The sequence below is a fragment of the Babylonia areolata genome, chromosome 2 (genome assembly GCF_041734735.1).
Source record: "Babylonia areolata isolate BAREFJ2019XMU chromosome 2, ASM4173473v1, whole genome shotgun sequence".
NCBI lineage: Eukaryota > Metazoa > Mollusca > Gastropoda > Neogastropoda > Buccinidae > Babylonia > Babylonia areolata.
This window is the reverse complement of record NC_134877.1, coordinates 10,428,559-10,454,016: the sequence shown is the minus strand read 5'-3', so window position 1 is coordinate 10,454,016 and position 25,458 is coordinate 10,428,559. Positions and strand designations below refer to the sequence as shown.

Genomic DNA, 25,458 nt, shown 5'->3' with positions numbered 1-25,458 from the left:
GGGATTAACCAGGCTGTTTTCGTTTCAGTGTCACCGGGATGGGCGAAGCTCCCTTTCGGGCTGCTGATAGTGATCCCGATCGCTGGAGCGCTTGCTTTGGGCGGCTCGGTTATTCATTCAGCCATCAAAATGGAAATTTATGTATCCTCTTCGGGACTTCCGCAAACGGAATCCAACCTATCGATAGCGGTAACGCACTCATCCGGGACGGGAGCAAATCTATCAACCAATCAGCGCCATGGAGAGAGTTACATCGACCAGCCAATTACGCTAACGCGTGACCTTTCCAACACGTCTCAAACGAAAGCTGGGGAAAACATTGTCTTGTGAAACACGTATCATAATGAACCGCTTCGAAGAACAGACAGGCACGCACATGTGCAAGCTCTCTGTGTGTGTGTGTGTGTGTGTGTGTGTGTGTGTTCTACGTTTGTTTCTCTTTATTAATCGGGTATTTCATGATAATAACGGATAGTGGATTGCTGAGCCTGAATGCAGCTCCTTTCTTGAAAGTCAGCATCATTCACGTGACGGTACTTCCACGCAGTACTGATATTTGAGAAAGACAGGCAGGGAGGCAGACAAACAGACAGACCAACAACCAAACAGACAGACCAACAACCACACAGAAAGAAGTGTGGAAGGGGGAGGGGGGACTGACAGAACAATCCGCTTTACACGAAGATGTTTGCAAGTGTCTGTCTGAAAATAATTTCTGACCGGAGATAGGATGGCAAAGGAGGTGCCTGTTCTGATCCACCGAGTTTCGAACGTGGGCGGTGCCACAGCTGTTGTGGCGCTTTGTGTATCGCCCTCTTACATTCCTACACCCGGAGAAATCTATGTCAGTGGAAAACCTTCGTGAGCAGTCCGGAAACCCTTTCACTGTCATACTCGTATTTGCGCACAAGCAACGAATAGGACACATGTCACTGAAGGCTGACCAGATCATGGGTCTGTTATCCATGAACCTACTGCTCTTTATGTTCGGTGGTAGGACAGGCCATATTTTCTACACATCTGTTCTCATACACCATCTTTTCTGTGTCTACAGCACAAGGGAATTTTACTGTCTAAATTAACTGGCAGAGAATCACAAACCTTCCATCCTGCTCAAGAATTATATCCTTTGCCACAACCCGCAGTTCCTCGTACTTTTGTTTCTATCAAAAGTATATCCGAAGAAGCACAGACAATTCCGGACCCTCTCAGTCACTAATCACTCATGAACTAATTTCTTTTTTTATTTCAGACAGAGGTGCAGGAAAAAAAAAAGATTTGTCAGTCTTTTGAATGGAAAGAGAAACATGCGATGGCTAGGGCCCATCACATTCTTTCATAAATAAAACACGAGTTACCACAAAACAATTCCATCACGAACAAAGCATGAGTTATCTACCTCACCACATATAAACCTAAGCTGACCATCTCATCACAAAAAAGTATTGTATTATATAACATTTTGTTGCAACGGGTTTAAGATAAGATATGAAGATAAGATGAGAATAACTGTATTATCTCACAAAGCGAAATGGCATCAGGTGCGGCAAACGACAACTAGACAATCAGCCAACACACACACACACACACACGCACACACACACGCACGCACGCACGCACGCACGCAAGAAAACAACATTAAAAATTACTTGATTAAACAGGAGCAATAAACATATAAGTTTTCCAAATAAAAGCAATCCACATATTCACTTTAAAGCACTCTGATTAATCATCATTACATCGTAATCATAAATCGATATGTTTAAAAACATACATATTAACAGCGCGCATATAGTATTGCACATTCATCCTGCATATTGCATATTGATCCTGTTTATTGCACACTGATCCTGCATATTGCACATTCATCCTGCTTAATTCTCTGTGTAACATTCGGGCTGCTCGTCCTGGAGAGAGCGCGTCGCCACACGACAGCGCAACCCATATCATACCCATATTATACCCATATTTAAATCATTTCTTCATTCTGCAAGTGCATTTATTCCATCATTAGATCGCACTTTTCTGCAGAATATTGTCGGCAACAAACCTTTCGTTGCCGTGGGATCTTTACATGTGCTAAGAGCTTGTTGCACACGGGGCCTCAGTCTATTGTTTCACCCAAGACTAGCACCTTCTCTGTCAATCAAGGTTTTACAAGCTCTCTCTCTCTCTCTCTCTCTCTCTCTCTCTCTCTCTCTCTCTCTCTCTCTCTCCGCATCAACACACTATTACCCTCCACCACCCAATCACCAGTTAACTCTCTCCATACGAACGGCGAAAGAGACGACGTTAACAGCGTTTCACCCCAGTTACCATCATCATAATACTGCAAGCGGAAGGCTCTTATACTGAAGAGGTGAATGTTGACAAAGGATACCACAATTCTGACGACGGAAGCTAAAGGTTGGGTCATTCAGACACCCACTGGACATCCGAGGGGTCTGTGTGGAGGAGAAGAGAGGACTGGCCGTACTGAGTGAGTTAAACAATGAAAGACTCAAGTTCAGAAGGCAGTCGATAAGGCGAAAAACAGGAGAAGGTTCATTCAGTGTCGACCTCCCCATGCATTCATTAATTCTGGTCAGGTCTGCAAGATTTAGGCAACACAAAGATCATTCAAGGAAAGACAGGATATAGTTTGGTCATAGTTGTGGCTGTAATATGGGTAGTAATGGTGTTGAGATAGAAGGATACCGTCATAAAAATACTACGGACAGTTTCTGTGTGGGTAACTTCTATGAGTCTCACCGAGCACATAAGAACATAAGAATGTGCCTGGTTCTGAGAGCGAGGGAAGCAGAGAGAGCGAGAGAGAGAGGGGGTGGGGGGGGACGGTGACCCTGATGGACCGCACCAACGATTTCTCTCCCTTGGTTTCCGGTTCCGGTCCAAGCCAGGATCGAGCGACACAGCTCGACTATCCTGTGTGTGTGTGTGTGTGTGTGTGTGAGCGTGTGTGCGTGCGTGTGTGTGTGGGCGTGTGTGTGTGTGTGTGCGTGAGTGCGTGCGCGCGCGCGCGCGTGTGTGTGTGTATGTGTGCCAAGACAGACTGGTTCCAGTGACTGTCCTTTGATTGCCTGTCTCTTCTCCTCGGACCTTGTGACCCACCTCACACCGCCTCACACCCTTCCTTCATGTGACTCCTCTTTCTGTGCTGCCGTCCCCCCCCCCTCTCTCTCTCTCTTCTCCTCTCTCTCACTCTCTCTCTTTCTATCTCTTTCCTTCTCTCTCTTTTCCTCTCTCACTTTCTCTCTTCCTCTCTCTCACTCTCTCTTTCTCTCTCTCACTCTTTCTCTCTCACTCACTCTCTCTCTATTTCTTCCTCTATCACCCTCTTTCTCCCTTCCTCACTCTCTCTCTCTCTCTCTCTTCCTCTCTCTCTCTCTCTTTATCACTCTTTCTCTTTCTCTCTTCCTCTCTCTCTCACTCTCTTTCTCTTCCCTTCTTTCTCTCTCTATCCCCTGTGCATGCGTGCGTGCGTGCGTGTGTGTATTTTTTGTGTGTGTTTTGTGTGTGTGTGTGTGTATGTGTGTGTGTGTTTGTTATCAGTCAGATTGAAGGGGGGCCGGGGGGGGGGAGTTATGGGGGGAAGAGAAAGAACCAAATCAAATAATGTTCTTAATAGCCAAGAGAGAGAGAGAAGAATGTAAGTTCTTGGGTCTCAATGGTTTTATCGTGAAATGCCATATCATCTGTTAAAGCGGAGTTTTCAACACTTTGAACAGACTACGAAATCAAATAAGAATTCAGTCACCACTTCGGTGCACACTCACCCAGAAAAAGAGAGACTCATCCGTGCACGCTTACACCCACTCGCACACCGGTTTGTGCACGAACACACACACACACACACACACACACACACACACACACACACACACACCAACAACAACAACAACCAACCACCCACCTCTCATACCTCCAAAGCCCTCCCCAGAACTGATCCAATTATGTGCTCTGGTTTTAAAGATGGTTTTCCGACTGGAGTGATGATTAAACAAAACCTCGCGTGCTTCCAAATACTTCTCCAGCTTGTAAACCGCGAACCAACGTTTAATAGCCATCCCTGCTAACTGCCACGGGATTGGGAGTACGTGTTTAGAATTTCGGAAAGAAATGAAAGAAGAAAGAAACAAGACAAAATGTCTCTTTGTGTCCTTTCTCTGTGAAAATGTTGTTGTTGTTTTAAAGATAAGATTTTTGTTGTATTTTTACTTAGAGGTCCAAAACCAGTAGAAGGACAGGAAGAATGAATGGGGAAAAGGAAAGGAAGGAAGGAGGGAAGAAAGAAAATGACACAGGAACTTGTTTCTGGGAACTGAATCACACCGATACAGACCCACCTCCACTGGAATCGCCCTTCAGTGATCTGCGCCTTTTCGTTTCAATTCTCAGTTTTTGTTTCACTTCTGTTTTCCTTCTGATCGTGTTTTCACCTGTTTCTCTCTCTCTCTCTCTCTCTCTCTCTCTCTCTCTCTCTCTTCCGAACCTCTTCGGTTCTTTCATTTCTTTCCATTAAATGTAGTTAAATATTCATTCAGTAGTTGCCAGTTGCTCCATTGTCAATTCAATGTATTGATGTACGGATAAGCGCATAGTCCATATATATATATATATATATATATGTGTGTGTGTGTGTGTGTGTGTGTGTGTGTGTGTGTGTGTTGATTAGATGATACAATACATGTTACTTTGTCTTCCTTACTGACCTGCTGTTCTCTATCACATGTTCCATGTAATATGAGGTTAGTCATTCGTTGGTTGATATTGTTTTATTCTCTCTCTCTCTGAGTCTCCCTCTGTCTGTCTGTCTGTCTGTCTGTCTCTCTCGTTCACCTGTGACATTTTTACTCTCATACTATTTTATATGTTGAATTATGCTTCCTTTGGCAATGAGCACCCCCCTCCTGTTATTGCTATGTGTATTTTTTTTTTATTAGACTTACTGTTTATATTCACATTAGTATAGTATTTTTTAACATACATAATGTATGCTTATGTGTGTGTAAGTGTGCATGTGCGAGAGAGAGAGAGAGAGTGTATGTGGGTGTTCTGTGGTTTTTTGTTTGTTTGTTTTTATGTCGATTATTGATACCATGCTTGTACCTCTGTGTGTGTGTGTGTGTGTGTGTGTGTGTGTGTGTGTGTGTGTTATTTTTACCATGCTTATGCTATTATGTAGTATAGTATTCGCATTCTATGACCCGTTACGTAGCATTGTGTAAAGCATCCAATGACATATATAATGTAGTTTTGTGTAGTGTACACCCTGTTTCAGGGCGGGGACTGGATGAAGAAAAGCGCGCCAGTGCTCATCTATTATCCTCGATAATAAAGAATTTGTCTTGTCTTGTCTTCTGTGTGTGTGTGTGTGTGTGTGTGTGTGTGTGTGTGTGTGTGTGTGTGTGTCTCCGTCTCTTTCTCGCTCTGAGTTTCAAGTGTCAGAATTAAGCTCTGTATATATATATATATATATATATATATATATATATATATATATATATATATATATGTGTGTGTGTGTGTGTGTGTGTGTGTGTGTGTGTGTGTGTGTGTGTGTGTCTGTGTGTGTGTGTGTGTTGTATGTGTGTATGTGTACGTGTGTGTGTGTGTGTGTACGTGTGTGTGTGTGTGTGTGTGTGCTTGTGTGTATGTGTGTGTGTGTGTGTGTGTGTGTGTGTGTGTGTGTCTGTCCGTACCTTTCTCTCCGTCTCTCTCTCGCTCTGAGTTTCAAGTGTTAGAATTAAGCTGCGTTCATATAAGTGTGTGTGTGTGTGTGTGTGTGTGTGTGTGTGTGTGTGTGTGTGTGTGTGTGTGCGTGCGTGCGTGCACACGCTCGCTTTTGTGTGATATATACATGAGTGTTTCTCTTTTCCTCTTATAGCTTCATGTTCTGACCTGCTATTTTATTCCGGGTTTTCATCGTGTTCATCTTGAGGACTCTTACTGTGCGCAAGTAGTAGTTAACCTATCTGTAATACATAAATAACCAATGGCTGACCTTTAAAGATGTGAGACTGGAGATTAAGCAGGGAGATGGACAGTGACAGAAGGAGAAGCAGAGCTACATCCAAATCCTTAACAGCATACATCGAAATAACTAAGACAACAAAGCTGTCAAGCCATATCGGGTTTTCACGTTGAAGGGATGGGAGTCGTTATTTTGTTCTCTCTCTCTCCCCCGTTCTTCTTCTTGGGGCTGCAACTCCCACGTTCACTCGTCTGTACACGAGTTGGCTTTTATGTGTATAGCTGTTTTTACCCCGCCATGTAGGAAGCCATACTTCGTTTTCGGGGGCGTGCATGCTGGGTATGTTCTTGTGTCCTTCACCCACCGAACGCTGACATGGATCACAGGATCTTTAACATGCGTAATTTGTCTTCTGCTTGCGTATACACACGAAGGGAATTCAGACACTAGCAGGTCTGCACATATGTTGACCTGGAAGATAGGAAAAATCTCCACCCTTTACCCACCAGGCGCCGTTACCGAGATTCGAACCCGGGACCGTCAGATTGAAAGCCCAACGCTTTAACCACTCGTTTATTGTGCCCGTCGCCTCTCCTGTTCGTGGGCTGCACCTCCCACGTTCACTGGTATCTGCCCGTAGGACTTTACCTGTATGGCCGACTTTACCCCGCAATATGTCAAAACTAGCACCCATACTATTTCTTGAGGTAAGGGAGTTGACAGAAGAAGCCTGGCGTTCTGTGACACGAACTGGCGACAGCGGAACGATAAAAAACAATGTTTTCTCCCGATTGTGACGTCCGGTCAAATGTACTGGTCATTTTCAGAGGGTGTTTCCACATTATACATAGATGTGCCGTGACCAGGTCGGTCCATCTATTGGCGAGAAAATCATTAAGTAGATATGATTGCTTGCTGTCGGGGTCGTTAATCATCAGATTAGGACAAAGGTAAAAACAATTAACGCTGGCCATTAAGGAGAAGCGTGAGCGAAGGAAGCAGGGCTCAACTTCTGGAGACGTTTTCCCTTGCAACACCTGTGGGAAGTGCTGCGCATCCAGAATCGGCCTCTTCTCCCATATGAGGACACACACCGACAGATAAGCCTGCCTGCCTACTCATCCGACGGACCGACGGGAGACTCCATCAGGACAAAGGTTGACCCATGTGTTAACCTCTCAATCAATATTCTGCCTCCATGGCCTGTTCCTGCTGATTTGTTCCCGCTTTGCCTTCAGCGACACAGCGACACAGGACATACTGTTCCTGCACTGCCCACTCCAAGCCCCTTCCGCTCTCTCCATCTGCTTCTGTTTAATCCGTGGGTACTCCAAAAGTAGCTTCATATATACACACATACGCACACTCACATAGGCGGGCGTATACACACATGCCTGCCACGCACACACCCTTAAGATGTATTCACACACCCAACAATAACAACACGAAACGTTTACATGTGCACATGTATGTACAGACCCACTCGCGAACACAAAAGCACAAAATGGGAAGGACACATGAATCCCGTTCCAACATTACGCCCGACTGTCACAGAAACATCTCCTTGGGGTGCTGAAACCCACTGCCACAATGCTCTGACACGCTTCAGGCCTTATTGTGGACATTGAGAAGTGGCCACGTGGAAGGAGAAAGACGGGAAACAGAGACGAGTTCTCAGTGATGGTACGAGACACTGGCTAAGGGCTAATGCGACACAGGCTAAGGGCTAATGAGATACATGAGACACAGGCTAAGGGCTAATGAGATACATGAGACACAGGCTAAGGGCTAATGAGACACAGGCTAAGGGCTAATGAGACACATGAGACGCAGGCTAAGGGCTAATGAGACACAGGCTAAGGGCTAATGCGACACAGGCTAAGGGCTAATGAGATACATGAAACACAGGCTAAGGGCTAATGAGATACATGAAACACAGGCTAAGGGCTAATGAGATACATGAGACACAGACTAAGGGCTAATGAGATACATGAGACACAGGCTAAGGGCTAATGAGACACAGGCTAAGGGCTAATGAGACACATGAGACGCAGGCTAAGGGCTAATGAGACACAGGCTAAGGGCTAATGAGACACAGGCTGAGGGCTAATGAGACACAGGCTAAGGGCTAATGAGACACATGAGACGCAGGCTAAGGGCTAATGAGACACAGGATAAGGGCTAATGAGACACAGGCTAAGGGCTAATGAGACACATGAGACGCAGGCTAAGGGCTAATGAGACACAGGCTAAGGGCTAATGAGACACATGAGACGCAGGCTAAGGGCTAATGAGACACAGGCTAAGGGCTAATGAGACACAGGCTAAGGGCTAATGAGACACATGAGACGCAGGCTAAGGGCTAATGAGACACAGGCTAAGGGCTAATGAGACACATGAGACGCAGGCTAAGGGCTAATGAGACACAGGCTAAGGGCTAATGAGACACAGGCTAAGGGCTAATGAGATACATGAGACACAGATTAAGGGCTAAATAAGATACATGAGACACAGGCTAAGGGCTAATGAGACACAGGCTAAGGGCTAAATAAGATACATGAGACACAGGCTAAGGGCTAAATAAGATACATGAGACACAGGTTAAGGGCTAAATAAGATACATGAGACACAGGCTAAGGGCTAATGATACACAGGCTAAGGGCTAATGAGATACATGAGACACAGGCTAAGGGCTAATGAGATACATGAGACACAGGCTAAGGGCTAATGAGATACATGAGACACAGGCTAAGGGCTAATAAGATACATGAAACACAAATTAAGGGCTAATTGAGACACAGTAGCTAAGGCCACTGCGATAATATACTAGTTGTTGTAGTGGGCGTCCCCAGAAACGTAATGCGATTCAGTGGGTGGAGCTGACATAACTAAAAGCGTACGGATGGAAACAGCCAAGTGATCAGCACAAACTACAGCAGCGGGAATAAAGCGCTTCATATGGGGCAACATGCACATCCACAATCTATCCCGCATTTTCCATAGCTATACATTTTATGAGTTTAGAGTTTATGCCAGAGCCATTTCTTTACAATTTTTTTTTTACCGGCTTTAAAGCACATATAGATTAGAAACGCCATCTCGCATACAGACAGCATCGCTCTGTAATAACATTTCCTCAGTTGTTAAACAACGCAACCAGGTCCAGACTGCAGCAACACCAAGAGTAGTACATGTCGACCATAGTGACCGTGTCAGATCTGAACGCGTTTATTTTGAAAATATGGATTTGCATCGCGTTTGATAACGAGTATGTAGTAAGTAGAAACCTTTGCACGTTTCCTTCAAAATGAAGCGTTTAAAATTGGTCTTTGTTCGGTCAATGAAGCGAATCATTAAAAAAAAAAAAAAAAAAAAAAATTACGAGATCGATTTTTAAATTTTGTTTAATAGTTTTTGTTTTAATTTTGTTTCGTCCTTCTCCCGTCCCTGCCTGCATACCGTTGTGCTATGAATAAGGATGGTGATCTGAAACGTCAGCGTCTTCCTCCAGTATGACTCATCAACACTCACTCTGCCCTTTGGCCTCCTTTACACAGACCAGCAGTCAAAGTTATCCAAAGATCGAATTCAATTTGTCATCTTCTAGAGAATGAAATAAACACATTGTAAACGCCACATATATTCCACATAATATATTATCGTTGTCTGGAGACAGAACACAAAATATCGACTTCTTGCTGACGTAAATAATGAAAGAAAGAAAAAAACAACAACAACACTTCAGCAGAAAAAAAATGAGAGAAGGAAAAGAAGCATCTTGTTGACGATAGACTACTTCAACACCATGCACGAAAACTTGTTCGTCTACAGACCGGAAATGTTCTGTCGGTAACAAGTCGCACGTGTGGACGAAGCCAGGGAACATGCGGGCAACTCCAGTGTTTGCACAGACAAGAGGATGTCAGTGTCTGACAAACAATGCCACTGATGACATCCAGGGCAGCGAACGTTGCTGAAGGTACGTTTGGACTGAAACTTCAGGCCCTGCCATAAAACAAGCGCGGCATTTCAGTTTGGTCTGTGTTACATTGCAACACTGCAACGTTGAACATTTGAAACTATCAAAACAAGGGGGGGGAGGGGGGGGGGGCGGTAAAGATCCAAAGAAGATGCTATCTACTTTTACCTTTTTCTTAAGTACTTGGCAGAACACGCTTTGTGGGGGAGAGAGATTAAAACTGTAAATACATGTGGAAGGAGACAGAGAGTTAGCTGTGACGCCTGAACGAGACCGTAAACACTGGCTATTTCTGTGGACGTTGGGAAGGGAGAGGCGGTGTCAGGAGGGTCGGCTGCTCTGTCTGTCTCTCTCCTTCGTGAAGAAAGGCAATGACACAGAGAGAGAGAGAGAGAGAGAGAGAGAGAGAGAGAGAGAGAGAGGAGGGGAAGGGCGAGAGACAACAAAAGAAATTTGATAAATGATAATAGTATGAAAATATTTATGCGTGCGCTGGTTATTGGCTCAATGTGCTGGTTATTGGCTCAATGTGCTGGTTATTGGCTCAATGTCACTGGGAAGTGTATTTGATAAATGTACAGATTTTTGCCTGGCTTAAATTGTTTGTATTGTTTGCTGATATTTCAATTGGACACTGTTGAACTGAGTAAGTTAGTAACGGGCTTTGTGCGCGTGTGCATCAATATGTGTATAAAAGTGAGTGGAGAGGGGAAGACAGAGGGAGATGGATATGTGGGAGAGGGTAAGTTGGTGAGAGAGCGAGAGATATGTATATTGATAATATTATAACAATAATAGTGATAACAATGATGATGATGATGATAATAATAATGATAATGATGATAATAATGATGATAATATCAATAATAATAACTGGACATTTATCAGCGCTTTCCTCATTGCACAAAGCGGCTCACAATCCACACACACAGGCAAACGAAACACACTCCGTCTTCAACTCACAACCATGCACAATAAACATATTTATGCACATACAAACTCGTACGTACAATACAAAACACATACATACATACATACATACATTCATACATACATACATACATACACACACAATACAGCGTTACAAATATACCTATACAATCTACTTTCTTGTATGAAAGAGGGTCTAGAGGAAATGCTGCTGGAAGAGGAAAGTCTGGAGGTCAGATTTAAAGGAAGGCAGTGAGGGGTTGTGACGGACGTGGTGAGGCAAGAGTTCCATATTTGAACAGCAGATAATGAAAAGGCTCAGCCACTGTGCTGTTCTCTTTTTCTTTTTTTTTCTTTTTTTACTGTGGGACGCGGAAGGCTCTATCATCGGCAGCAGAGCGAAGAGAGCGGGAGGGTACATGGATTTGAAAGAGGAGGAGGAATTTTGTTTAATGTCCCGTCACACATATCGGTGATTGAAAACATTTTGTTAAAGTATTTATGAATACATTTGAGTATTATCGGTTAGAAGGGGTGGGAGATGTGAATGAATGGAGGGTTGGGGGAAAATGAGCAAATGAGGGTGAAATGAGGGTGAAATATGAAAAAAATCTAAATACAATTACAGGAAATTACTTAAAGGACTTCGTAAAAGAGAAGTCGTTAAACTGACAAGCGAAACAACTGATAATGAATGCAAAAAGTCAAAAACATCAACGTTCTCAGTCACTTGTGAAGACACACTTTCGTGTACATAAGGCTTCATCAAGCTACAGTCAAAAATTATGTGCTTAATTGTCAGGTTACTAAAGCATATGCACTTGACATTAGAACAATACTTGGTCCGTTATGATTTTGATAATAATCTGAGAGGTAAACTCAGAATTGGTCTGCGAATCGGACCAAAGTCTGAGAGAGTCAACTGACGAGGTTTTAGACTTGAATTCAAGCACCTATAAAAGTCTCTTCCTAGTATATTGCTTAGTTCCTTGTATGACAGTGGGCGATATACTTTTATACTATCTATATGATTCTTTGCTCCCCTTTTTGCTGCCCTGTCTGCTTGGTCGTTATAAAGGAATCCGGTGTGGGATGGTATCCAACAAAAATCAACATTTGTACCCTTCACAAATAGCGAGTGCAATAAATACCTAACTTCAAACAATAAATCTTCTCTTTGATTGTTCTCAAAAAGGAGCAAACTTTTTTTTCTTTTTTTTTTACTTTGTGACGCGGAAGGCTCTATCATCGGCAGCAGAGCGAAGAGAGCGGGAGGGTACATAGATATGAAAGATCTCAGGGAGGTATCGGGGTGCAGTTCCAGATATGACATGGTAGCAGAGACAGGCGGCTTTGTATATGATTCTTTGCTCTATGGGTAACCAGTGCAACTCTTTTAGAAGGTGCATACAGTGTGCCGATCTTTTTGCTTTATAAATCAGTTTGGCGGCGGAGTTTTGTACCTGCTGAAGTGGTCTGAGGAGTGTTTGCGGACAACCGATGAGAAGAGAGTTGCAACAGTCTGATCTAGAGAGTATCCATGAACTAATTAGTGTTTTGGCTGCGTCGAGTGTGAGGTAGGTGTGAGCATGAGTGAATGTATGATATGTATATGTGCCTATGGCCAAAACACATTAAACTATTCCGAATCCGAATCTCTCCATGTGTAAACATAGGCAGAAGATTAATATGCACGTTAAAGATCCTGTAATCAGATAACATACCCAGCGTGCACGCCCTCGAAAACGAAGTATGACTGCCGTTATGGCGAGGTGAAAATATAACAGATACAAAGGCACGTACACGCGTGCATGCACACACTATGCACATAAACTTGTGAACGCAAACCATTTCCGTTAAGGTCGCCATGGATCGCATTCAAACAAAGAATAAGTCATGTTTCTCTTCATTAGTTATAGGTGGGTAATTTAAACTACTGCAAGTGTGATTTGCCTTGTGTACCTTTGTCTTGTGAGGAGTAACAACTGGTTGTTTGAATGTTTCTCTTCTCTTGATCTCAATGTTTCCCCCAGTTGGCGGTGACCCGATCTCCTCTGCCCAATCCTCCACACACACCGCACTGCATGGGAACAAGGAGCTCCCTCATCAAGGCACTATTCACACTCCTTCACTTCTGTCACCACACTTCCTTCACTTCTTTCCGTCTTTCTCTGGAAAAACGCTTTTTTTCCTTCTTTTTTTTTTATGCACGTGTTTTATCCTGCTATTTAGGCAGCCACTCAGGGTTTTCGGGTGTGTGTCTAGAGATATGTTTGCGCTTGTATCATCTTGAAACCGGTAATATGGATTAGGCACCCACGCAGGTACGGGTATACACACACACACACACACACACACACACACACACACACACACACACACACAGCGTAGGTAGAGGGGAAATGAAAAACACAATCTAAAGACAAAAGAGAAGCGCAATAAAGCACAAAGAAGAACATAGAGTGCGTGTGTCTGCACAGGCCATCAGAAACAAAAAGAAAAGAACAAAAAACAGAGAGAGACAGACAGACAGACAGACAGAGAGAGAGAGAGAGAGAGAGAGAGAGAGAGAGAGAGAGAGAGAGAATGCGAACGTTTTATCAAAATGGTCTCGGCCACATTTTGAAGGGAACAGCCTAGTGCTGAGATCGCGTGACACGTTTGTCCCGAAGTTTAAATACGTTATTCAACAGAATTAGTTATGTCTTCATTTTCTGATGCACGGCATGGTCGACGAGCACATTTGCTGGGATTTAATAGCTAATTTTGATTAATTGTGGACACGCATTTCTTCTGAAATGGTATTAATCCAAAGAGGAGAAAGCAAATCACCTTCATCAGCTTGCCTGTGAGAGAAACGAGGTTAGCTCCCAAACTACCGGGTTTAGATTTACGATTTTTTTCCCAAGGCTGTCAAGTTTTGTTTTTAAAAGTTGAAGGATGCGATGTAAGGGGTTAATGAGACTTCGCACAGATCATAATCTGCTATGGTTTTACATGTGTAGATACTATTCCTGCCATTGACAGCCAATCCACCACGAAAATACATAAACAACGAAACCTATTTTCCGACTTCTTAGCTGAACCATTCATAACCAAGTCCATTTTGTATTTGTATTTCTTTTTATCACAACAGATTTCTCTGTGTGAAATTTGGGCTGCTGTCCCAAGGGAGAGCGCGTCGCTACACTACAACGCCACCCATTTTTTTGTATTTTTTTTCCTGCGTGCAGTTTTATTTGTTTTTCCTATCGACGTGGATTTTTCTACAGAGTTTTGCCAGGAATAGCCCTTTTGTTGCCGTGGGATCTTTTAGGTGCGCTAAGTGCATGCTGCACACGGGAACTCGGTTTATCGTCTCATCCGAATGACTAGCGTCCAGACCACCACTCAAGCTCTAGTGGAGGGGGAGAAAATATTGGCGGCTGAGCCGTGATTCGAACCAGAACCAGCGCGCTCAGATTCTTTCGCTTCCTAGGCGGACGCGTTACCTCTAGGTCATCACTCCACACAACTGGCGTCGAACAACTGGCGTCAAACTAATCGACTTCTGATGTACTGATTTAAAGCTCTATTAGGCCTACCATTGTGATGTTATCTTGACTATTCAGTTGAAGTCAGATTTTGAAAGTGGTGAATACACTCCGCAGCTGAAACTTTTCGAAATGGATATCAGTTTCTCTCTCTCTCTCTCTCTCTATATATATATATATACACACACACACACACACACACACACACACACACACACAAAAGTATTTGGTATTTTCATGAAACCTAGACATTTCTTCGGAGCAAATTTGCGAACTTAACGCAATGGATAGAATCTGCATCAAATTATCCCCCTAAACCGGCTGCATATTGAACTATTGGTTAGATTTGTAAGTCAGTTTTAATACATAACGAAACATTACTGTTAGATTAAGCACAACCCATGTTAACGTTTGGTTTCTTTTGCTCGTAACTTCTGTATATGCAATCCAGATTTCAGCCCGAAAGAAGAATACTCAATGTAAATATTTATAGACAATCACCAGGGTCAACATATCACCATTGTAAGTCTACCTTTCTCCTGCAGGAAGGTATTCACCTTTCCTCAACACAGTTACGTTACTTTAACACAATGCACAGCGACACACAGACAACGTTCTTTTTTCTTTGCTGCTCCTCACATCTGGAACAATCTTCCTTATCATATCCGTGCATCTGATTCTATTTCTGCTTTTCGCTCATCACTAAAGACTCATCTTTTTAAAACCTATCTATAAGTACTCTCAGCTTCCTTTTCTCCAACACCACCCATGTCAGCTCACTTTGGATGTATGTAGAGTGTGAAAGGGAGAGTGTGAGTGGGTGGAGGGTTTTTTGAGAAAGAGTGGCCATGAATGTTTTATTTTTCTTTCATGTAAAGCGCCCTGAGCTCTTAGTGAGAAAGGGCGCTATATACATGTACAGTATTATTATTTAATATTAAATAGACACCAGATAAAACAAGAGATAAATCAGAAGACGCAAAAGAAAAGCGTCCCAAAACAGAGAAATGTCCAATCAAAATGAATTACAATTAGAATCTGAACATTCAACTCTAAGCCATAGAAGAGGCAAACAAAGTCAACAGTTTCAGTTTCAGTAGCTCAAGGAGGCGTCACTGCGTTCGGACAAATCCATATACGCTACACCACATCTGCCAAGCAGATGCCTGACCAGCAGCGTAACCCAACGCGCTTAGTCAGGCCTTGGTAGGCTGGTTGGTTGGTAGGTAGGTAGGCAGGTAGACAGGTAGGTTGGTAGGTATCCCGAAAAGGAGTCGATTTCTTTGTGGACAAAAGGGGAGAGAGAGAGAGAGACGGCGAAGTGGGGTGAGGTTATGGGGGGATGTGGGGGGGAGGGTGTCCACTATCAGCAGCGGCGACTACAGCAGACGGTAGCGGAGGAAGGTAGCATCAGTAGCCGTGTCTCAGCACCCATGTCCCGCGGCCGTGTTCAGTGATTTGCATTGAGAATTGTCAACATTTAGAACTTAGAGTTGTTTTCCGATACAGGTCCCAGCAGTTCCTCTTCATCGGACTCTACGTTCAGGCTGCTCATATGCGCCACTGCCGGTTGTCAGTACTTTTGCCCTGAAGTCTTCAAACATGATTTCTTGGTCTGACCAGAATTTGTCAAGCCTATTCTTAAAAGTGTGTATAGTTTTTGCACAAACGACATGTGTCGGAAGGCTGTTCTAAATTCAACAAAGATGCAAAAGAGAAATAAGAGCACATAGGTAAAAACAGAGGAGGGTGAGCACTTGGATGTAAATACATTTGTATAAGTGCAAAAAAAAAGGAAAGAGAGAGAGATGCACTCTAAAAAAGAAAGAAAGAAAAGGAACGGAGCGACGCTCAGAGACAGATCATGTTCAAAGGAGAAAGTCAGACGTATAGGAAGAAATATTGGTTAAGAAAAAAGGGGTAGAGTGCGCGCGCGCACACACACACACACACACACACACACACACACACACACACACACACACGGAAAGAGAGGGAAAGAGAAAAGGGGTAGACAGACAAACAGGTAGACAAACAGACGGACGGACCTCTACCAAAGAGAGAGAACCTTAGATCAACATAAAAATAAAAAAATTAAAAAGAGGAAATTTGTATCTAGTAAAAGAAAATTACTAAATATTTTGGCAATAGATCAGTTAGTCTGGATAAGCCGACAAATGAATAAGTGAGAGTATAATCTATCAGTATTTAGTAAAAGCTGTGAAAGAGAATCCCAGAAAATTGTATTCTCTAAAAATAAACTAATGTAAAATATTCTGCATCGATGACGTTTTCGTTTTGCATTCATTTGTTTCTGATGTAACTGTCGTAGCTCTAAACTGAGTTGCAGAGACAAAAATCAGAAATAAAAAAGTTATAAACGATCGTAGCATTAATGAAATGCTCATCTATATGCTCGAAATGTGTGACTCGAAACAAATTCGTGTTCCTCAAACAGCTTTTTCTTTGTTTATTTTTTGTTGTTGTTTAGTTTTGTTGTTTGTTTTTTGTTGTTGTTTTTATTATCATTATATTTTGGGTTTCGTTGTTGCTGTTGTTGTTAATAAAACGAGACAGATTAAGATGTTACATTTATTCATTGTAGTAACATCAATGTTTGTTATTCTTAGTATTTACATTTTGTGTGTGTGTGTGTGTGTGTGTGTGTGTGTGTGTGTGTGCGCGCGCGCGCGCGCGCGCGTGCTTGTGGGGGCAGTGGAACCCCACACTGACAACACGCTGAGCAGCGAGAAATGCCAATTGTATGTTGGGGGACTGTAAACTCAATCACCTGCATTTGGACTTCGAGCGAGGGGCTTGCCGAGTTAACCGTGTGTGTGTGTGTGTGTGTGTGTGTGTGTGTGTGTGTGTGTGTGTGTGTGTGTGTGCGCGCGCGTTCAATTTAGACTGAATGTTTTATATTTTTCCAAATGCCGCACACACATATTATTGTACTGCCTGCTGCGGCATTCAAATTTGATCACATAGAGAAAAACACACAAAAGGAAATTTTTATATAAACAAAAAACAAAAACTATTCTGTATATATATATATATATATATGGGGGAAGTCAAATTGCGAAACACAATTTATAAGAAAACAAATCGACGAAAAATGCATGGGAATGAAATAAAATGAAATAAAAACTTATCGAAATGAAATTAAATGAAATAAATTAAAATAAAATGAAGCAATAAAAGCCGCTGATATGACACTTAAGAATACGATCTCCATTTAAACAAAAACAAAAAGAAAAAAAAAGGGGGGGGGGAGTGGAGGGGGGAGAGAGAGAGAGAAACCATGGGCAAAACAAATTATGAAATTTGACTTTGGAGCGAAATACACACGCACAGAGAGAGAGAGAGAGAGAGAGAGAGAGAGAGAGCTTTCTGTCCACCACACGTAAGAAACCCACCTGTCCAAGTCATGGTCGTCGACGACAACAACGGGAATCAGAAAAACAAAACAAAAAAAAGAGATAAAAACAAAACAAAAACAAAACACAAAAGAAGAAAACCCACAAAACGAACCACCCCCCAAAAACAACACTGCAGCGAAAGCGTCCTGTGGTTATGTATAAAACAGCCGGGAGAGAATGGACAGGACAGACAGACCCCAGTCTGCAGCGAGCGTCAGACACAATAAAGAGAAGAACCCAACAGGCACAGATCGTCAGACTATATAGCTGGCAGCTGTGCTCACTGCATGCAGTTGTTTCCGCCCACCAAAACCTGTCTGCTATTGCCTGTGGTGGAAACGCTCGTGCGTCGACACCGCTGTGCTTTGTGTTGCTGCAGATGTCTTTGGTTGTTGGTCGTCGCTGATGCTGAAGCGATGGTTGTGATGATGAATGAGGGGCAGGGGGAGGGGCTGGGTGTGAGGTTGACTGAATACGTGGTGTTTTATATATATATATATATATATATATATATATATATATATATATATGTGTGTGTGTGTGTGTGTGTGTGTGTGTGTGTGTGTGTGAAGAAAGCCAAGAAATAGTGTCCAATAATGACCCAAGGGAAAAAAAAAAAAACCGAAAAAACAAAACTAAAAAAAATCAGGGTTAACGAATTGCGTGTAATTTTTATAAATAAATCTTTTTTTCACCACCTATTCCCATCCCCTCCAACACCCCCCCCCCCCCACCCCCTCTCTCTCTCTGTATGTGTTTCGCACCTAATTCAATTTTCCTAATCTGTTTTGCCCATGGTTTCTTTTTTCCCCATTTTATGACAGTACTGTATTTCACCACATGTCTCACTCTGTCTCTTTATCCCATCCTCTCTATACATATTATCTCCTCTCTCTTCTGTTGCTTACCTCTCTCTCTCTCTCTCTCTGTGCATCTTTATGAAATACGTGTTGTTTGTTATAGATATGATGCTTGTTATACCGTTCAGTGTTTCTTTTCTCGTCTTTCTATTAATTTATTATCATTTACCCATTACTTGTGATCTTCTTCATACCTTTTCTTTAGACCTTTTTCCCTTTCGAGGGCTGGAAAAAGCAATTGTTTGCTTACTCTAATGCCCTCGGAAATAAAATTCATTCATTCATTCATCTGTTCCTTCATTCATTCTTCTTCTCTCTCACTCACTCTATATCTCTCTCATTACTATATTCATATACACTATTGTCATGAATGCAGGTATCATGATTATGTACCTGTAAATGTTTACTGTGCATTTGAGTGTATTTGAATGTCATGTATGTATTTCTATAACCTTTTGTTATCTTGTGAACATTTTGATTTCATTTCTCTTTGCCACAGTCTTCTTTTTTAACTGCCTTATGTGCACACATTCTTCGGCATCCCATTTGTATTGCTAGGAAACCAGATGTCACGATTGTTTGATCCGTTATACACGCAACTGCAACTGAATGCAGTCAGGTGTGTCCTTAAGTGTCCTTAACCCCCCCCCCCCCTCTCTCTCTCTCTCTCTCTCTCAGATCGCCTTTTTCAGACAAGGCAAACTGGTCGTAGAGCCCCGGAAAACCGGACCCCAGGACATGTGCAGAAGTGGCTGTGGAAAACAGACAGTGGAAACAGTGTGAAACCACTTAGTAAAACAAAGCCCGTACAAAACCAGCCAATGTAACACCACTAGTCAGAACAGTAATGGTCACTGAGAGAGGCAGCCCGGACAACACTGACAGGGGATAGGCAGTAAGGACAACACTGACAGGGGAAAGGCAGTACGGACAACACTGATAGACAGGGAGACAGGGGAGAGGCAGTAGGGACAACACTGACAGACAGGGGAGAGGCAGCCCGGACAACAATGACAGGGGAGAGGCAGTGCGGACAACACTGACACGGGAGAGGCAGTAGGGACAACACTGACAGACAGGGGAGAGGCAGCCCGGACAACACTGACAGGGGAGAGGCAGTATGGACAACACTGACAGACAGGGGAGAGGCAGCCCGGACAACAGTGACAGGGGAGAGGCAGTATGGACAACACTGACAGGGGAGAGGCAGCCCGGACAACACTGACAGGGGAGAGGCAGTACGGACAACACTGACAGGGGAGAGGCAGTACGGACAACACTGACAGGGGAGAGGCAGTATGGACAACACTGACAGGGGAGAGGCAGTGCGGACAACACTGACAGGGGAGAGGCAGTACGGACAACACTGACAGGGGAGAGGCAGCCCGGACAACACTGACAGGGGACAGGCAGTACGGACAACACTGACAGGGGAGAGGCAGTGCGGACAACACTGACAGGGGAGAGGCAGTACGGGCAGTACGGACAACACTGACAGGGGAGAGGCAGTACGGACAACACTGACAGGGGAGAGGCAGTACGGACAACACTGACAGACAGGGGAGAGGCAGTACGGACAACACTGACAGAGGAGAGGCAGTACGGACAACACTGACAGACAGGGGAGAGGCAGTAAGGACAACACTGACAGACAGAGGAGAGGCAGTACGGACAACACTGACAGAGGAGAGGCAGTAAGGACAACACTGACAGAGGAGAGGCAGTAAGGACAACGTTGACAGGGGAGAGGCAGTAAGGACAACACTGACAGGGTAGAGGCAGTAAGGACAACGCTGACAGGGGAGAGGCAGTAAGGACAACACTGACAGAGGAGAGGCAGTAAGGACAACGTTGACAGGGGAGAGGCAGTAAGGACAACGTTGACAGGGGAGAGGCAGTAAGGACAACACTGACAGGGTAGAGGCAGTAAGGACAACACTGACAGGGTAGAGGCAGTAAGGACAACACTGACAGGGTAGAGGCAGTAAGGACAACGCTGACAGACAGGGGAGAGGCAGTAAGGACAACACTGACAGACAGGGGAGAGGCAGTAAGGACAACGCTGACAGACAGAGGAGAGGCAGTAAGGACAACGCTGACAGACAGGGGAGAGGCAGTAAGGACAACGCTGACAGACAGGGGAGAGGCAGTAAGGACAACACTGACAGACAGGGAGGCAGTAAGGACAACGCTGACAGAGAGGGGATAGGCAGTAAGGACAACACTGACACGGGAGAGGCAGTAAGGACAACGCTGACACGGGATAGGCAGTAAGGACAACACAGACAGGGGAGAGGCAGTACGGACAACGCTGACAGACAGGGGAGAGGCAGTAAGGACAACACTGACAGACAGGGGAGAGGCAGTAAGGACAACACTGACAGACAGGGGAGAGGCAGTACGGACAACACTGACAGACAGGGGAGAGGCAGTACGGACAACACTGACAGACAGGGGAGAGGCAGTACGGACAACACTGACAGATAGAGAGGCAGTAAGGACAACGCTGACAGACAGGGGAGAGGCAGTAAGGACAACACTGACAGACAGGGGAGAGGCAGTACGAACAACACTGACAGACAGAGGAGAGGCAGTAAGGACAACGCTGACAGACAGGGGAGAGGCAGTAAGGACAACACTGACAGACAGGGGAGAGGCAGTAAGGACAACGCTGACAGACAGGGGAGAGGCAGTAAGGACAACGCTGACAGACAGGGGAGAGGCAGTAAGGACAACGCTGACAGACAGGGGAGAGGCAGTAAGGACAGCACTGACAGAGGAGAAGCAGTAAGGACAACACTGACAGAGGAGAGGCAGTATGGACAACACTGACAGACAGGGGAGAGGCAGTAAGGACAACGCTGACAGACAGGGGAGAGGCAGTAAGGACAACACTGACAGAGGAGAAGCAGTAAGGACAACACTGACAGAGGAGAGGCAGTATGGACAACACTGACAGACAGGGGAGAGGCAGTAAGGACAACGCTGACAGACAGGGGAGAGGCAGTAAGGACAACACTGACAGAGGAGAAGCAGTAAAGACAACACTGACAGACAGGGGAGAGGCAGTAAGGACACCGCTGACAGACAGGGGAGAAGCAGTAAGGACAACGCTGACAGACAGGGGAGAGGCAGTGCGGACAACACTGACAGAGGAGAGGCAGTGCGGACAACACTGACAGACAGGGGAGAGGCAGTGCGGACAACACTGACAGGGGAGAGGTAGTAAGGACAACACTGACAGAGGAGAAGCAGTACAGATACAGTCAACAGGCAAGTGTATCATCAACACGGGGGTGCTGTAGGATATCCTCTGTGTACCCCTTCTGCTGTTGGTGAGGACAATATCATTCTGTACGGTGACCGTGGCAGAGCGCCAAATAGACCGAGGCAAAAACGATATGATCTGCGGGACAGGCATTCTAAAGACTTAACAGTAACCAATGATAATTTTGGACAGTCTTTGATACACTTGTGTTTTATGTTCGATTGTGTCACCCTAGATGGTTATTGTTAGGGTGATGAAAATAGGGAGTTTACCTTCATTGCCCCAAATGGCTCCAGTGTAACTGATTACTTCATTATGTCTGGGAGTTTATTTCCAACTTAGATTGTGCTGAACATGTCAAAGATCGTTTGGATTCCTATCACGTGCCGTGAAATTATCATTGAAAAACTTAGTTGCATTTGAACATGATTCTCGAGAAGAATGCGTGATATGGTCAGATGATTTAGCGCAAAAATATAGAGATGAGAAAGCTTGATGTGAGTTTAGAGAGCAGGCACGCGCACAGAAAGACTGTGGTGCAGGTTACAGGGATGTGAATGAATCGGTTAATATTATTACGAATGACTTGCTCGGGGCTGCAAATTGCATGGTTAAATGCACTGGAAATAAGAAGAAAAAATCCAAATGATTAGTTTAACCGTTCGGTTTGAAGAAACCTTAAAAATACAGGACAAATCAACAAGAAAACCAAGAAAGTTCTGTACAAGTCAGAAAAGAATATAAACGTTTGCTCGAACAAAAGAATGAGTTTGACCAGAGTAGACTGGCTAAATTGGAAGGAAGTATAAAATACTCGAAATATGGCAGACGATCTGCTCGGTGAATTGCAAAAGAACATTGTACAACTCGTTTCCAGTGATCTATGGCATGATACTTTCAAAGAATCTTTCAGTCTTTTGACAATGCCACACAAGAAAATGAAAGTATGGATGATGAAAGTAAAACTACGGTTGATGCCGATCATGATGCTATTTCTTTATGAACCTATATCATATGATGAAGTTATGGCAGGCATTCATAGATTAAAGGTGGGAACGAGTGCCGGTCCAGATAAAGTTTCATGTGAGATGCTGAAATACGGAGGATGCACTTACTATTTTATAAGATTATTCAAAAAATTTTTGGAGGAGGTATTATTCCCGCAAGCATTGACAAAATCTATTACTGTGCCCATTCATAAAAAAGGAGCAACTGACATACCAATGCATCTCACTGACAAATATAATCAGTAAGTCTGCACAAGCACGCTTAACGAAAGATTGACTAAATGGACTTAAGTCAACGGGAATATAAAAGAAGAACAAGCTGGATTCAGATCTGGGCATAGTAAAATTGACCACATTGTCACATTTTACAGACTTGCTCAGAAATATCTATCAAAGCCTTCTGAATTTTATGTAGCCTTTGTCGATTAAAAAAAAGCATTTGACTCTGTTAACAGAAACATATCAATATGGTCTATAACACGAAAGGCAGGGCTGGGTGGGAAAATGTACAAAGCTTTGAAAGGCATCTATTGTTCTGTAACTGCATGTGTACGTGACAAGTGCTTATACATCGAATTTTCGAGTGACCCAGGGGAGTTAAACAAGGATGCCTGGTAAGTCCTTTGATGTTTTTTCATTTTATTTTATTAACGAACTGGCGACAGAAATAGCCAATGCAGGAAGATACGGGGTGCAAATAATTCCAGGCGCAGTGGAATTATTTTCTATTACTTTTTGCATATGATGTTATTCTACATTCAAGTACACCCACAGGACTGCAAAATCAACTGAGCCATTTAACATACAAAGCAGATTGACTTTCTATCACAGTAAATCTAGATATAAACATGATTATGGTTTTCAGGAATGGTGGGTATTTAGAAACAAGAGAAAAATAACAAGATCACAGTCACACAAGATAAATTATTGTCCTTAAAAGGAGATGCTTGGTGAGGCATATGTATGGAGATCAAGAGGTCAAAGTAACGAACAGCTAAAAGTGTCTGGGCATGACCTTTTCGACTAAACTGTCGATTAGCTCAGTTTTTTTTAAGATCTATGTCCGAAGGCAAAAAATGGGGTCATTCATATAATCAAATCAATGAGATGACTAAATTCAGTATATATATCACATTATTCTGGAAATTCTTTGATTCACAAATAGAGCCTGTTCTGACTCATGCTGCTGAAGTGTGGGGTTTGGAAGACACTGCACACATTGGAAACGTATATACGTTTGCAATGACGAAACCTCTAGGCCTTCCACCATACTCCCCAAATAAATTAATGTACGCAGAAATAGGTAGACATCCCTTATATGTTGGAGCAGCGGTAAAATGTATAAAATACTGAATGAAACTCATAAGGTTTCCAATGTCAAGACTGAACAGACAAGCATATGAAATGTTCTAAACACGGCATAATAACGGTAAAGAAAATTGGATGATAAAAGTGAACAATGTATCAACAGTAAATGATTTTGGTATTTTCTGGTTGAGTCAGGCTGTTGGTTGCGAAGAAAGTTTTTGTTTCCGAATTCAAAGAAAGGCTTACTTCCTCTTTCAGAAAGAACTGGCATGAAGCGATAGAATCAGGAGACAAATACCAGTGGTACTTTTTTTTTCAAAGGTGCATTTGGTCCAGAACAGTACTTAATATCAATATTCAATAAAACACTTCGGACTAATTTAATGAAATTTCGTCTTAGACTGTGTGGTTTAATGAATGACAAACATAGGTATATGACAGAAGAACCAAATGAAAACTCCTGTCCAGTCTGTGAAGAGGCAGCTGAAAACGTGGCACATTTTCTTTCCTGTTGTAAGGGGTACACGAAATACGTTAAAGTTTCTCCTTCTTAGAAAATGTCACATGTCAGACAGTTTCACTGGATTTCAACGCCTGTCAGTACACATCGCAAGATGAGACTACCACATTTGCTACACCAAACCATGGAACGGCAATGGGACCACCACATTCATGTGATTATGTGGACGTATTCATGGGGCAACGTGATGCTAAGCTGGTTGACGCTTGTCCTGTACCACTTCTCTCATCCCTCATCCCATCAGAGGAGCAGGATGACTTCAGGCATTTGGACTGGAGCAGGTATAGGGATGATGGAATCACTATTCTGTTAGATCCTGCTCATGTGGGAGTCTTTGAAAATCACATACAGTCTCTCAACCCACCAAACATTCAGTGGGCGGTATCATGTGGAAAAACGGCATCTTACCTTGAGATTGGCTTGTCTATGCTTGAGGGAAAGATAGTGACTGATGTGTACAGCAAGAGTTCTCATGCTTACCTTCTCCCAACTAGTTGTCATCCTCCTCCAGTGTTCAAGGGCCTCATTACAGGAGTGGGGACAAGACTATGCATGATATGCAGTAAAGACGACCTGCTTGAGCGTAGAATTGATGAGTATGCCCGCTACTTTGCCTTGGCAGGTTGGAATTTTGACAAAGATAAATCTGATCTGGTGAAA

General features: G+C 43.5%; 1 protein-coding gene across 1 annotated transcript in view; it reads right to left on the bottom strand.

Moving 5' to 3' along the window:
* LOC143278981 (uncharacterized) overlaps positions 1-17,935 on the bottom strand; it is a 45,421-nt gene extending 27,486 nt beyond the window's left edge. Inside the window, exon 1 of the mRNA XM_076583316.1 lies at positions 17,833-17,935. Coding sequence (XP_076439431.1) covers positions 17,833-17,845 — 13 coding nt within the window. The 5' untranslated portion in view covers positions 17,846-17,935. The remainder of the gene's footprint in view (positions 1-17,832) is intronic.
* Between the last annotated feature and the right edge of the window lie 7,523 nt (positions 17,936-25,458).